This window comes from Anopheles ziemanni, chromosome 2 (assembly GCF_943734765.1).
Source record: "Anopheles ziemanni chromosome 2, idAnoZiCoDA_A2_x.2, whole genome shotgun sequence".
Lineage (NCBI taxonomy): Eukaryota > Metazoa > Arthropoda > Insecta > Diptera > Culicidae > Anopheles > Anopheles ziemanni.
Genome location: NC_080705.1, coordinates 39,221,827 through 39,234,113, shown reverse-complemented (window position 1 = coordinate 39,234,113; position 12,287 = coordinate 39,221,827). Strand labels below are relative to the sequence as shown.

The following is a 12,287-nucleotide window of genomic DNA, read 5'->3' as shown; positions in this document are numbered from 1 at the left end:
AGAGGAGGCGGCCAAGAAGGAGAGAGGGAGCATGTTGTAGTATGTATGCAAAGATGCAAGCGTAAAGTATGTGCAAGGGCGTGTGAGGTGACGAATGAATGCGATTAAGGAAGGAGAGACAGAAACAAAAACGATGAAATGTTAATGCCGCTTCACTGTTTGCTTTTGTTTTTTACGCTGTGTCCGTAGAGACTAATTTGGTACCAAGTACCAGGCGCACGCGCGGATGCAAGCGAGTTAAGCAAAATTCATACCACTGTTTATTACAAGCGTATCATAGCATGGGAATGAGTTACATCCAGCTCATTCGAACGTAGACTATTCCTCCCATACTCCCTACACTTGGGAGTCGACCTGCTTGCAGCTTAGACGTCCCGAAAAAACACTCTACTAGAATCCTAGACGAACTGTTGTAAACCATACGTGTAGACTGTTCCGACAAACAAGCTGGCCACAGCCAAAGGATATCGGGATGAAAAATTGGGAAGGACTTGCTATGTTCACTGCTCGGCTGCGCATAGGTTATATATTTTTCTAACGAACAATGAGCACAGTGAGTCAGTGTGTTTTGCGGCGTGCGAATGCAAGCACTGGAGTGGCAAAAGACGACGAGTGGGGGAGGAGAAAAAAGCCCACCCCCTCCCCCGCAGGAGCAGAGAATAAGTCATATAAGCATAATTATATATTACCCTATTTGCTTGTCACCCGCGCCTAGCGTTTAAGTTAAGTAAGGACTGTTTTATTGAACACCTCCCAGCAGACGGAAGGATAGATAAAATAGCAAAAAACAACACACAGACCCGTGCAGCAGAACATGTAGAAGGAGTTTGAGGAGCTTAGAACCAATCCGTCGTATGGCATACGTAGAATCTACGAGAACTTTTTATCTACATTTTTGTTTTACTTAGAAAAAATGAAAACATCATGTTTTCTACAACTTTCGCTTTAACCACATTTATAAAAAAAACACACATCCACACACATACACACACGTACATACACACCAGGCTCCTTTATTTACATTTTATTTATTGCATACAACAAAAGGCTCCTATAAAATAATCCTACGCGTAAATGCAAAATGCAGAAGAAAAAATACCAAAAAAGGATCAACAACCGAAGACAGATGTAGAAAGTCTATGGCATGATGTCCCCATGGTGGTGGGGGCGCGCGCACGGATGAGGCGAGGAGGGTCCGATCGACTGTAGATTGTGTGTCTCAGTGGAACACGTTATGAAGAAAAATGGATAAATAATAAATACAACAAACAATGAATGAAACTCGTGGTGTGGTTGTCTAAATGTGGGTTTAAGTTGAGAAATACGTTACCAGTATGTTAAAGCTCCCAGCATGAACAAAGTCAAAGAATTAGCAGGACGGGTTAGCTAAATATAGCTTCCAAGATGTTTTTAATATTTGGGTGTAATAACACTAAATGACAAATGGTAATCCAAATTTACCTTTCAATTCCTTTTAACAAACGAAATTGAATTTTGAAAATGTTTTTGTGCATTTTTGACATCGTATGTGCCTCTAGGAGTCAATTGGAGAAGGTTTCTTTCATGCCATTGAACAAGTTGTCCATTTGAAAAATGAAATGAAAACTCCAACTTAAACTTTTCTCAACTAATTTAAAAAATTCTATATTTCTATCTAAACATATTTGTTCTATTATTATTGATTTATTAACTTCCACTTTTTCAACTATTACTGCGTACTTGTTGTCATATTGGTAATTAAATTAATACAAGCTCACTCTGCCGTCTAAATAAAGTTGAATGTAAGAAGACCAGAGTTAGCCACCAATGGCAGGTTAAAAGTATGTTCAATTATTAAGTGCCTTACATTTATATGTCGGTCGTGTCTCCACAAACAATCCGTTTAGTTGAGTCCTGAAGATGGTCGAAGAAAGCTTGAAGATGACAGACAGATGTTCTAATCTTACTGGTGAAGGTTAACCCGAACATCGGTCATGTGCTTAGTATGTTGTTGAAATTTAGCTGAACTCTTTAGAATTCCCGCTGGCTCTACAGACGAAGGTCAAGATGCAACATCTTATAAGAAGGAAATACTACGTCTATTGGTCTACAGCTGGCTTACACCTGGGCGCAAATGCTACTGTCACAACATCCCGGTAATCACCTTTCAAAAGTCCGTCTCCGGACTCAACGGCCGCCCGGGAACGTTTCTCGTTCGAAATACTGGACCCCCATTTCCCGGCGGTGGACTTTCCGGTGAAAGCGCTCTGGGGGAAAATAGTCCGTCGCGGGCGTAATCCCTCATAGCAGGGCCCACCCTAGGACCGAGCTGCTGTGGTGAATGCGCCTGCCCGACCTGGTACACGCTGTCACCGTCGCTGTCCGTCAGTCCCCGCGGTAAACTGGTGGCCGATCGGAAGTCCAGCTGGTCCTCCAGATCGCTGGAGACTTCGCGAATTGGCAGTTGGCGTACAACCTGCGCGTACTGGGCGGATGAGGACGCCAGCGGAGACACCGAGCGTATCGGATAGGACGGTTGAGTGCTTTGGATGGTCTGCAGCGATGGGATGGGCTCGTCGGCGATCAGGGTGGCTGACTGCACGACCGTGTCGGAGGTTGTGGTGCGATCACCCGGTTCGTGCATCCTTGCACTCAGAGGCACCGTTTCGGCCTGTGTCCGTGCCGGAGATATGAAGCGCATCTCGATGGGACTCCTACAAAATTGAAACAAAAATATGATTTAAAATCTTCTCCCACCAAATACAAATATCATTTAAAATCCAGTTGTAGCATATGGCGTTGATGTACTAAATTGTACTAAAACAAGTAGCAAAAGCTACTATCTCTCCTTCGGGTAAAACGCTATGCGAAAGGTATACTAAATCGTTGGTGCAACTGCAAAAGAATAATTGTGAAAAGAAATACTAAAATGGAATGATCTCAACTAAACTGTTTTCTGACCTCAACTAAGCTGAAAATGTAATTATCTAAGTAAAATAGCATGCGATTTAAATTAAAATGCATTTAGTGTTCACTCAATACCGTCGCCTTTCTTATGATGTTCTAAATATATTGTTTCTTATAGGTACCTTTTCCACGAAAAATGAAATTGGTAGTAATGTTTTAACAAGTTTTTAAGTTACTTCAAAGCAACTACCTGTAGTGTACGTCAAGATGGTATATAGGTCAAGATAGTGGTCTACGTGTTGTAAATTTAAAAATTATAACTTCAAACTAACTCATATAATAAACTCATGAGCGCCGGGGCTCACCACCTCGACGGCGTGGGTTCGAATCCCAACCGAGACCGGACCCTCCCCTGTACGAGAGGACTGACTATCCACGTACAACAGGGAAACAAGTCTCGTAAGCCCTTAACGGGCAGGCATGACCAAGAGGTCGTTACGCCAAGAAGAAGAAGAAGAAGAACTTCAAACTAAAAATACATGTGCGATCTCGGAAAGTATTTCTTGTTTGTATAAGCCGTAGAAACAATTGTCTTTTTTGCCAGCCTACACCGTGCCGTGTAGGTAGTTAGTCTTACAGAGTAGTTAGAGTTAGTAGTATCAAACCCTATGTGGCTGTTTTCCTTAACAATAATAATAAAAAACTAACGAAGATTTCCTAGATTTGACTAAGGACTATTGAAAACTAAAGACGATATGAGATGGCTTTAGTAAAATTCGTATCAAAGGATATTTTTCGCCGCACGATCTCGATCAACTTACCGAATGGAGTCCAACTGATCATCCCCGTAAAGCGTCATATCTTTTACCAAATAGAACACGACCATCTCGAAGATCAGACCGATGATTATCAAGGCGGCCGTTATCATGTTCAAAATGTTACCGAACGTGGGTGTCTCATGGAGGAAACATTGCCTCTCGTCCGAGGACCAGAATTGGCAGGTTTGTGCTAAATGAAACATTTAAATTGAAAACCAGGTGATCGTCAGAGGGAAGTATCTTGGTCTATCAAACTGCTGAACGGGAAACATCCAGAAGCGGTAGTAAATTCGCTCGGAAATTCGATAGCTTACCTGCCACAACCTGATAGATAGCCGTACCCGGTAGGTAAACCACCAACCCGACTAGCGTCAACTCGACGGCCAGTGCCATCGCTTTGTCCTGCGTCAGCACCGAGCGCAGGCTGATGATCACCTTCCCCGTCAGGCCGGAGGCAAGCAGCATCGTCAAGATCACCGTCAGCACCTGAAATATGATCCAGTACGGTTGACAGTCCTCCACGCCGCAGGCTCCTTCGGTGGCGTCACCACCAGCTTCCAGCACGATATCGACGTCGACGCCGCACGAGCAGTTCCGGTAGATGACGATGCTGTTGATTTCCTCCCGGTCCTGGCAACCGGCATGGCACGGTGAGAAGTACGTGAACCTGCTGTCCACCGGGCAGACCGGCGTGAACGGAACGTTCTCGGCGCACACGCAGTTCGAAGCGCAGAACGGTTTGATCAACTTCCGACCACGGTACGCACCGGCGATCTGTTCCTCGTCGCACGAGATGAAAATTGATGCTGGTAAAAGGAAAAGGCCACACAAATAAGTAAGAAAGTAAGTAAGTGAGTGAAAGGAAACGGTAATCATTTTAAATTATTTCAGAAAAGATAGAACCACAGATATCATACCTATGAACAATCCGGTTGCCAACACGCCAACAAAAATGTTCCAACCGGCTAGTTTCCTAAAAGAATAACAAAACATAAATGAAAGAACTCCAATAACATTAGCTTTATTCTATCGAATCATATTTTATGGAATTAAATTGTGGATCGATAGACCGTTTTTGACTTTATCTCGATGAACTAGAATAACTTTTAACTGTTGTTTAAATTTTATCTCCTGCCTAAATGCACAAATTACCATAACCATTAAAGCATGAGTTTGTCCATCACTCCACTGTCGTAACAGTCTTTAAACGATGTAAATAGTACCAATTTGCTGAATGATGTCGGCGGCGAACGGATTTAATTACATCGATTAACGACATTTGTCCACGGTGCTGTTGGCAAGGTCTTTCTGCCTGCTGGCGTTAAATTGTTGCTCCATTGAAGTTTCTTCAGATGTGGCACTCGGCAAGAACTGATGCCAAAATCCCACTTCATGAGTTTGATTGTATGCTTTTATTTTATTTGTGTTACGTTTCAAATGATAAATGAATCCCATAATTTGTTTTCTAAATTTGCTTACAATGCAATTCTATTATTGCCAAAAAGTGCCATTCAAAATTATTATAACGTTATTACACAAATATAGTGTTAGGCTATGGTAAATGTGTAGATTTTGATGAATTTTGGATATTAAAAAAATACTAAGACTTATTTTTCAACAAATAACAAATAGACCAAGCTTTCCTAAGGATAAATTTGTACATTTACCACAGCCTACGACTATATTAGTGTAATAACATATGAGCTTCGTGACATGTTGCGGATTGCCTGTCACCCACTATGTGGGTCATTGGTGCTCAAAGTGTTACTAAAATCTGTTTATGTTGCTTTTGTTCTGTTAAAACTCGTCAATGAAGTTTCTAATAAATTTTAATATGGTTATATGTTCTTATCATATATCAAGCTGTGATCAAAGTTTCTCAAAGTAACGCTTCTCAACGGATTGACAGCCGAACGACTGGCATTGGATTCTTCGGTGGAATATTTTAGTAAAAATTCAAATTGAAAAAAATAAAAGTTATAATGAATAGATAAAAGTGGGTTTTTCACTGTGTTTGCTACCATCGCTATATGTGGCTCAAATATATAATGTTTCGAAGCATTTGGAAGACATGAGAAGAGAACATGGTTGATCGAATCGTGATACCCAAATTGGAATAGTTCGCTATCTGGTGGCCGTAAATGTCACTCACCTGGCCGATGGATTAGCTTTGGCAATGACGAGCGCCGCAACAACCACACCGACGGCGGCCGCAAACGGCTTCAGCAGGTTGGTGATCAGCCGCGAGGTCCACTCGTCGTTGATGCCGTCGGCAGAGGAGGTTGGCAGGAAGAATCGCGACTGCAGGTAGGACTGCTCGTGCGCGTGGAAGTTCAGCACGCCCGTCTTGATAAACACCAGGGCGAGCACATTGCACAGCAGCACCTTGTTGGAGAACACGCGCCGCAGCGTGGCCCACAGGCTGATGTCCGCCAGCCACTTGTCGACGGTGGCGAGCGATTGCATGCTGTTGTTGGTGGCCGTCTCGACGATTTCGTTCGCCGCCAGTCGTACCATCGTCGAGAGCAGCCGCCGCGGGAACAGCGAGATGATGAAACCGAGCAGGAACGTCAACGGTCCCACGATGGTCCAACCGAGCCACCAGCCGAGCGGGGTGGCACCCACCACCAGACCAACGGCCAATCCCAGCTGTGCGCCCCAAATCCGGGCCCCTATCACACAACCTGAAACGGACGACCAGCAAGTACCATGTTAATAACCAGTCTTTTCCAACCCACCCCTCTACTTAGGTGACGTACCGATCAAACTAGGGCTATGGTGCTCCCGTACGTTGTCGTCCAAGTAGCTGATGCCCAGCGCGTAGATGGCGACATTCGCCATGCCGATCAGCACCTGCGCGATAAACATGAGCACCAGCGTCGTTATGGCGTACGGTCGATCCGTTTCCAGCCGGGCCGATTGCTCCAACGCGCACGTTTTGTCCATACTGGGCGCCTCGATGGTATTGCTTTCATCCGAGCTGCAAAAAGGCAATGCATCGACAAATTAGGCTGACGGAGAACATTATCGATCGGTATGGTGAGTGTGATCGCACATTTATCAGTTTTACTTCACTGTTGATGTTGATACCGAAGTGATACACAACGTTAATATGCTTGAGCTTGCCTTATTTACAATGTGAGGATTGCATAAATTTTATCGTCAAATATGCATATTTGATAGAAGAGGTGGTAAGTATCCACAATAAACAAGACCTGGTCTATGTACTGTAGCATAATATCTTTTAAATCACTTGGAAACATAAGGGACCACCCTTTCTTGAGCTCCATCCTGATGCATTGCTTCCTAAGAACTAGTTCCACTTACTTGTGTGTCAACGTCGGTATGATCAGAATGATCAAGCTGATCGCCTGTAGCATGAAGATTCCTCCGAGCCACGAAATACGGTGCAGCCGGTTCCCCCAGTAGCTGACCAGCAGCGCGCACACACCCTGGGCGATGCCGGCCGTCACCAGCAGCCAGTCGAGCACGATCGGATCGAAGTCTAGCTCACTGGCGGCCTGGTGTGCCGCGAGCCGGAAGTAGCTCTCGATGCCACCGCTCACGAAAGCCACCAACGAAAGCACCACAACGAAACCGGTGGAAGTTCCGAGTCGCAAACATCCTGGGCCACTGCACCATCCGCACGCCGTCACGCCGCAATCGATCGCATCTGGCGAAAAACGGGCGAAACCGAACGGCGCGGTTTAGTCAACATTAGTACTCGATATCACCACTACTACCGCTTCTACTACTACAAGGCTCCCTCGGCGATGACTGATAACAGCGCTATCTTGGCGGCAACTGACGAAGGTGAGTAATCTTCCACCTCGAAACACGGCCTGGACTCACCCTGTTTGATGTTGTTCGCGTTGGCCTCGATGCGAGGTTGCCTCTCGTCATAGTCACTAAGTAAGGATTCTGGTCGCATCTTGCTAGAATCTATAGGCTTTCGATTGATTCACACTTAGCCTAACATTATTATCCGGTCGGACGGATGATCTGTTATCCAAAAAAGGAAATAACTAATTCACCGCACGAAAGTAATGACACCCAAACACTCGTTCACCCTCGTGGCCTAACCCAAACTGAGGTATCTAAGCGTTGCGGCAGAATGTGGACTCCACCCTTATCTCTACTTCTACGGATCGTATATCTTATCTTATCAATTCATTTGTAAATCTCAGACGGAACAGGGTGGTTTTGCAGGTGTACACATTTTGTATTGTAATGATTTCAAATTTTAGAACTTTTATCATACGATCGGAGCCGTCAACAATAAGTTATACCCCTCACCAATCATCTACATTTTTATTATTGGCTAACTCGCCATTTTATAGCTCGCCAAAGAGTAGTTCTTTTAAAGTTAGCTTCCTTTTGCCATAATTTACATATAGACCTTCTAGTCAGAATTTCAACAGCTATTGCCGAACATTACTTGATATCATCATTACATTATTTGCAACAAGTTCCTAGTTTGGCATTTAATGTTATCTCAAATGCTATGATTAAACCTTCGTGACGGTGACGTATCTGAATTTCACGAATTTCACTCGGATTAGATTAGATACCGTGCATACCACAGAAGGTTGCACTATTCACTTCCTCAATTTATCTAGAAGTCGAATGTTACTTTTTTGCTACGCATTGTACATGTGGGGCTTAAAGTTTGTTTTTATCTATTTTATTTACTTTGGCAAGAGTCCTAAAAGAACTTATTTTCAAGATCTCTAGCTTATAACAAATGATCTATTTTGTTTTAAATTAAATCTTTTAAAATCCATTTGCCGTTCCTTCGTATGTGCCACATTTATGTTTCACTACCCATAGATTTTTAACCAGTTTTGTAAAAAACATGTTTTTCGTTACAATTAATCTGTTTGACAAATTGTAGTAGGATATGAATTGCTAAATGCACCAATATTTCGTTAAGAAGTAAGACATTATTTATTCTTAACACCGATGGTTGCATAAACGTTGCGTTCGTTACAATTATCACTTTTTATATCTCTCATTCCATTCATCGAGAAATAGCTAATTATGCTACTATACTTTATGACCTCAGTTCTATCGAGATTTTGTTTCCCCTTGTTCACCTTTATTCATCAAATGTTTACAGGTTTTCACTTCTTTCATCTTCATTCGTCTATTTTTATATATTATACATATTTTAATTACATTCATTACCATAAACCCGTATCAAAACAAAAGATTCGACTGATGGAAATGTAGGCATTTCGATAAAAGTGCAGTGTACTAAAGCAATTTCTTCTAATCGGATTAGATTCTTATAGCAAATAAAAGATTCACGATTTAAAATTCCAGATTCCAAAAGCAAATATCGCGCCTTTTCTTTGCCTCTCTTTCGAGAGCGAAATACTCCACGCGCGGATTCATGAATCTGCGTTACCTGGAACGATCGGATCAGATGCATGAATCCGCTGGACCGAGCACACTTCGTCAGTTTGAAACGCGACGCGCGCTGAAGAGGAAGCATACGCGCGCGCAAATTTATTTAAGGCCGTGTGGGTAGCTTTATGCTGCCGTTGTAGCACATTTGCGCTAAACTTACATGTTGGCCGATGTTGATGATCGACGATCGATCGCATTTAGGTCAGTCACTGCGGAGTCATTTTTCAGATAAGTTGTCGAGCAGCTTTCGCGCCCTGTGTACCTCGCTGGGTGAAGTTTCGAGATGATGGAGTGTCGTTGCCCTGCTGAAATGATGATAGTGTTATGCAAAGAGTGTGCCACAAAGTGAATCGAACGAAGCATGTCGTCTTCAATTTAACCATCTTTGATTTGTGTTTAATTCTTTGAGGTTTATACATCATTTCTTTTAATACAAAGTGGAATTCAAATCATTTAAATAATATAACCGAACCCCAATGCCATCTTTTTTGCAAGTATTTTAGAAAACACGCCAGTTCCAAACAATTTTTAAATCAAATTCACACTTCTCGTTTCCACACGCTCGTTGGTCGTTCGGGATTTTAGTGGTCGAATTACTATCCGACAGCCGTCCCCGGGCTCCATTGTACTGTGCTTCATTCTACTTCCGTTTCGCAACGAAAACGCCGCGATTCGCAGATGTGCTGATGTGATTATGATAATGGTGTGAAATTACTGTCCGCAGGGGAGGGACTACAGAGTGACGCTTGTGACGCTGATGTCTCGTTTTTTCAATTCTCACTTTTTAAGCGATCAAAAGTGAAGCCGTTTCGTTCGCATTCAGTCATGCCCGCAGCGTCCCACGTGTATGTTTCGCTAAACGACGTGACTGCAGAAAGAATGTTCTACCTCGTGCCGGCTGATGATTGCATAGGACTGTGTCAACCGATAAACCTAGCCGTGAGGGTTATCCGCCGTGTCACTAATGATAGTTTGTGGAAGGGAAGAGTTAGCAACAAAAATAAATGCAACCGGAAAGAATTAGGTTTTATCCAAAGCGATCAACTACAACCGACACGCAGGTCAAAGTCTGCAATACAATAATGGCTACTTTCAGAGCACATAGGGTTTCGATGTGCGAAAAAATTACCGCGAAGCTCTAATTATTTGCTTATTTTACAGAATTACTTTTGTAAACAAAAAGTAGAATATCTAAATCTTCTAGTTTTGTAATGCGAATGTCTCTACATTCGAATGAAATGTTCTATGTTCTGTTCCTTCGAAATTTTACAAGAGAATAAAACTCCGTCGATCATTCTCGATGGCTTAGCGTTTCGTAAACAAGGTGACAGCGCACATTACTTCAGCACCAGCTCCCTCGGAGCATCTACTTTTACTCAAATGCCATTCAACTCGGCCTTCATTGAAATCACGCAGTGTCCCAGATGACCGAAGCCCTCGAGTAGTATTGAAACTTGTTGTGTTCCCAATTCCACACACGAAAATATGGCACCACACGAACTGACGCAGTATAGTCACCCAAATGGTAGAACTGACATAGAAATTAGAAAACCGGTTGTGTGAAGTGTGTAAACATCACCGTTCTTCGCGAGCCTAACGATCAGCACCAAACCCCATTGAGTTGGTTAGCCAATTGACGATTAGTTTTCCCATTGGAAGACCACAAAAAAGGTTATATGAAGGTGGCTAATGAAGCACCAGCAACGTCATCGTTGACTCGTCTTAGCCTTAACTGTTCACGGTTTGGTTTAACAATTTGCACAAGCACAAAACAAAACGGAACAGGTTCCAAAAAGAGGCGTTAATAAAAAAGCTTTACGTATGATGGTCATGCAAAATGAATAAAATAATTCCAAACGATGTTTCTAGAAAGACAATGCATCATAAATTGTGCAAAGTCATATAAAAATTGGCGAAAGTTCAGTTCATCTTTATTGCACAATCAATATTTAATCGCGTAAAAAAAATTGCTAATGTATGGATCAATGCTAGCGAAAATATTTTGTATATATATATTTTTTGAAAAGATCGTAACTCGTGATAGTGAAGCTAAACTTACTCCCATTCGTTCCGTGGCGTAGATCATTTCTGCAAAGATGCTAAATTCTCTCAGACATCAGAAACATTCCTCGGCTAAATGTATTATGCCGGCGAAGGAATGATTGGATCGACAATAGGCATCCTCCACTTAGTTATGGATCAGACACCAGATGACAGGAAATCAATCGCCCACAACAGCTTTTTCGGGTCCCCCTTTTATCTCATCCCACGCGTTTGGAGACCTTCAGTGCTTATCAAGGTGCTATGAACCCTTGCCTCGACAGTTTGGCGGTGTGAAATTTATCTGTAATTATTTCTTATCGGATCGCATGTAATCCTTCCAATCATTGATCACACCAACAGTGAAAAAAACACACACTTAGGTGCCTATCGCATTCATGTCGTATGACGTTTGCGTTGTGCCGTATCAATAAACCAATTCTAATGGGGAAGCGTGTCGTCGGTAAGAAAAATCTAGAGCGGGTACCAACAATTGCTGTTGTTTTGCCATCTTTGCTGACATGACATGATAACTGTCCCATCCCGCTATACTACCCTAAATATGAACCCATTGGCTAAAGCAAAAAGAACTACCGGATGAGAGATACTGCCGCCCGTGGCTACGGGGATTGACGGTCAGATAGGCCCAGTCGCTCCAGTAATCAGTCCTATTGACCGGACCTATCGGACCATTCAGCAGAGCATTGTCAACAGCATCGTTCATCAAAATACGAGGCGTCCGAAAGGTGCGCACTCACGGTGGTAACACCTGTGTAAGGGTGAAGAGTGGACTAATGGTGCAGTACCTTTGTTGGAGTTGAGGGGGGTTTCCGATAAGGAATCTGCGATTATCTCGCATTCGTGGCGTATCTTGAAAGGGCCGTAGGACTCCGCGGTGTCGAACGCAGTCAGTACCGGATCATTCGGATAGCGGACCTCGGGCCAGTTGGGTTGCCAGGTCTTTGGTTACCCTAACTCAAACGGTCGCCTAACTGTTGCCCGCCGCGTTACGATTCAATTTTTCCCAGAGTCGTTCGTGGGGCGCCATGATAAGTGATAGTGATTTCCGGGACTTTCGTAACGTGATCGGAAAGCTGGTGCATTATTCCGGGGAACGACCTTAGCTGAACA

At 43.2% G+C, this 12,287-nt stretch overlaps 1 protein-coding gene across 1 annotated transcript; it reads right to left on the bottom strand.

Moving 5' to 3' along the window:
* Window positions 1-2,146: 2,146 nt before the first annotated feature.
* LOC131281860 (solute carrier organic anion transporter family member 4C1) lies at window positions 2,147-7,635 on the bottom strand. Its single transcript, XM_058311217.1, has 8 exons — window positions 7,557-7,635; window positions 7,032-7,377; window positions 6,464-6,684; window positions 5,857-6,388; window positions 4,622-4,677; window positions 4,019-4,510; window positions 3,708-3,894; window positions 2,147-2,693 (listed from the first exon to the last, which is right to left on the bottom strand). The coding sequence occupies exons 1-8, from the start codon at window positions 7,633-7,635 to the stop codon at window positions 2,147-2,149; spliced, it is 2,460 nt and encodes an 819-aa protein (XP_058167200.1).
* Window positions 7,636-12,287: the final 4,652 nt, after the last annotated feature.

What these genes read in the sequence shown, in the direction of transcription:
- LOC131281860 (XM_058311217.1), bottom strand. Translation starts at nt 7,635, where the DNA reads ATGCGACCAGAATCCTTACTTAGTGACTATGACGAGAGGCAACCTCGC. An exon ending in CCATAGCCCTAGTTTGATCG is followed by an intron (nt 6,389 to 6,463) that starts GTACGTCACCTA and finishes CGTCCGTTTCAG; the next exon opens with GTTGTGTGATAGGGGCCCGG. An exon ending in GGCAACCGGATTGTTCATAG is followed by an intron (nt 4,511 to 4,621) that starts GTATGATATCTG and finishes TCCTTTTACCAG; the next exon opens with CATCAATTTTCATCTCGTGC.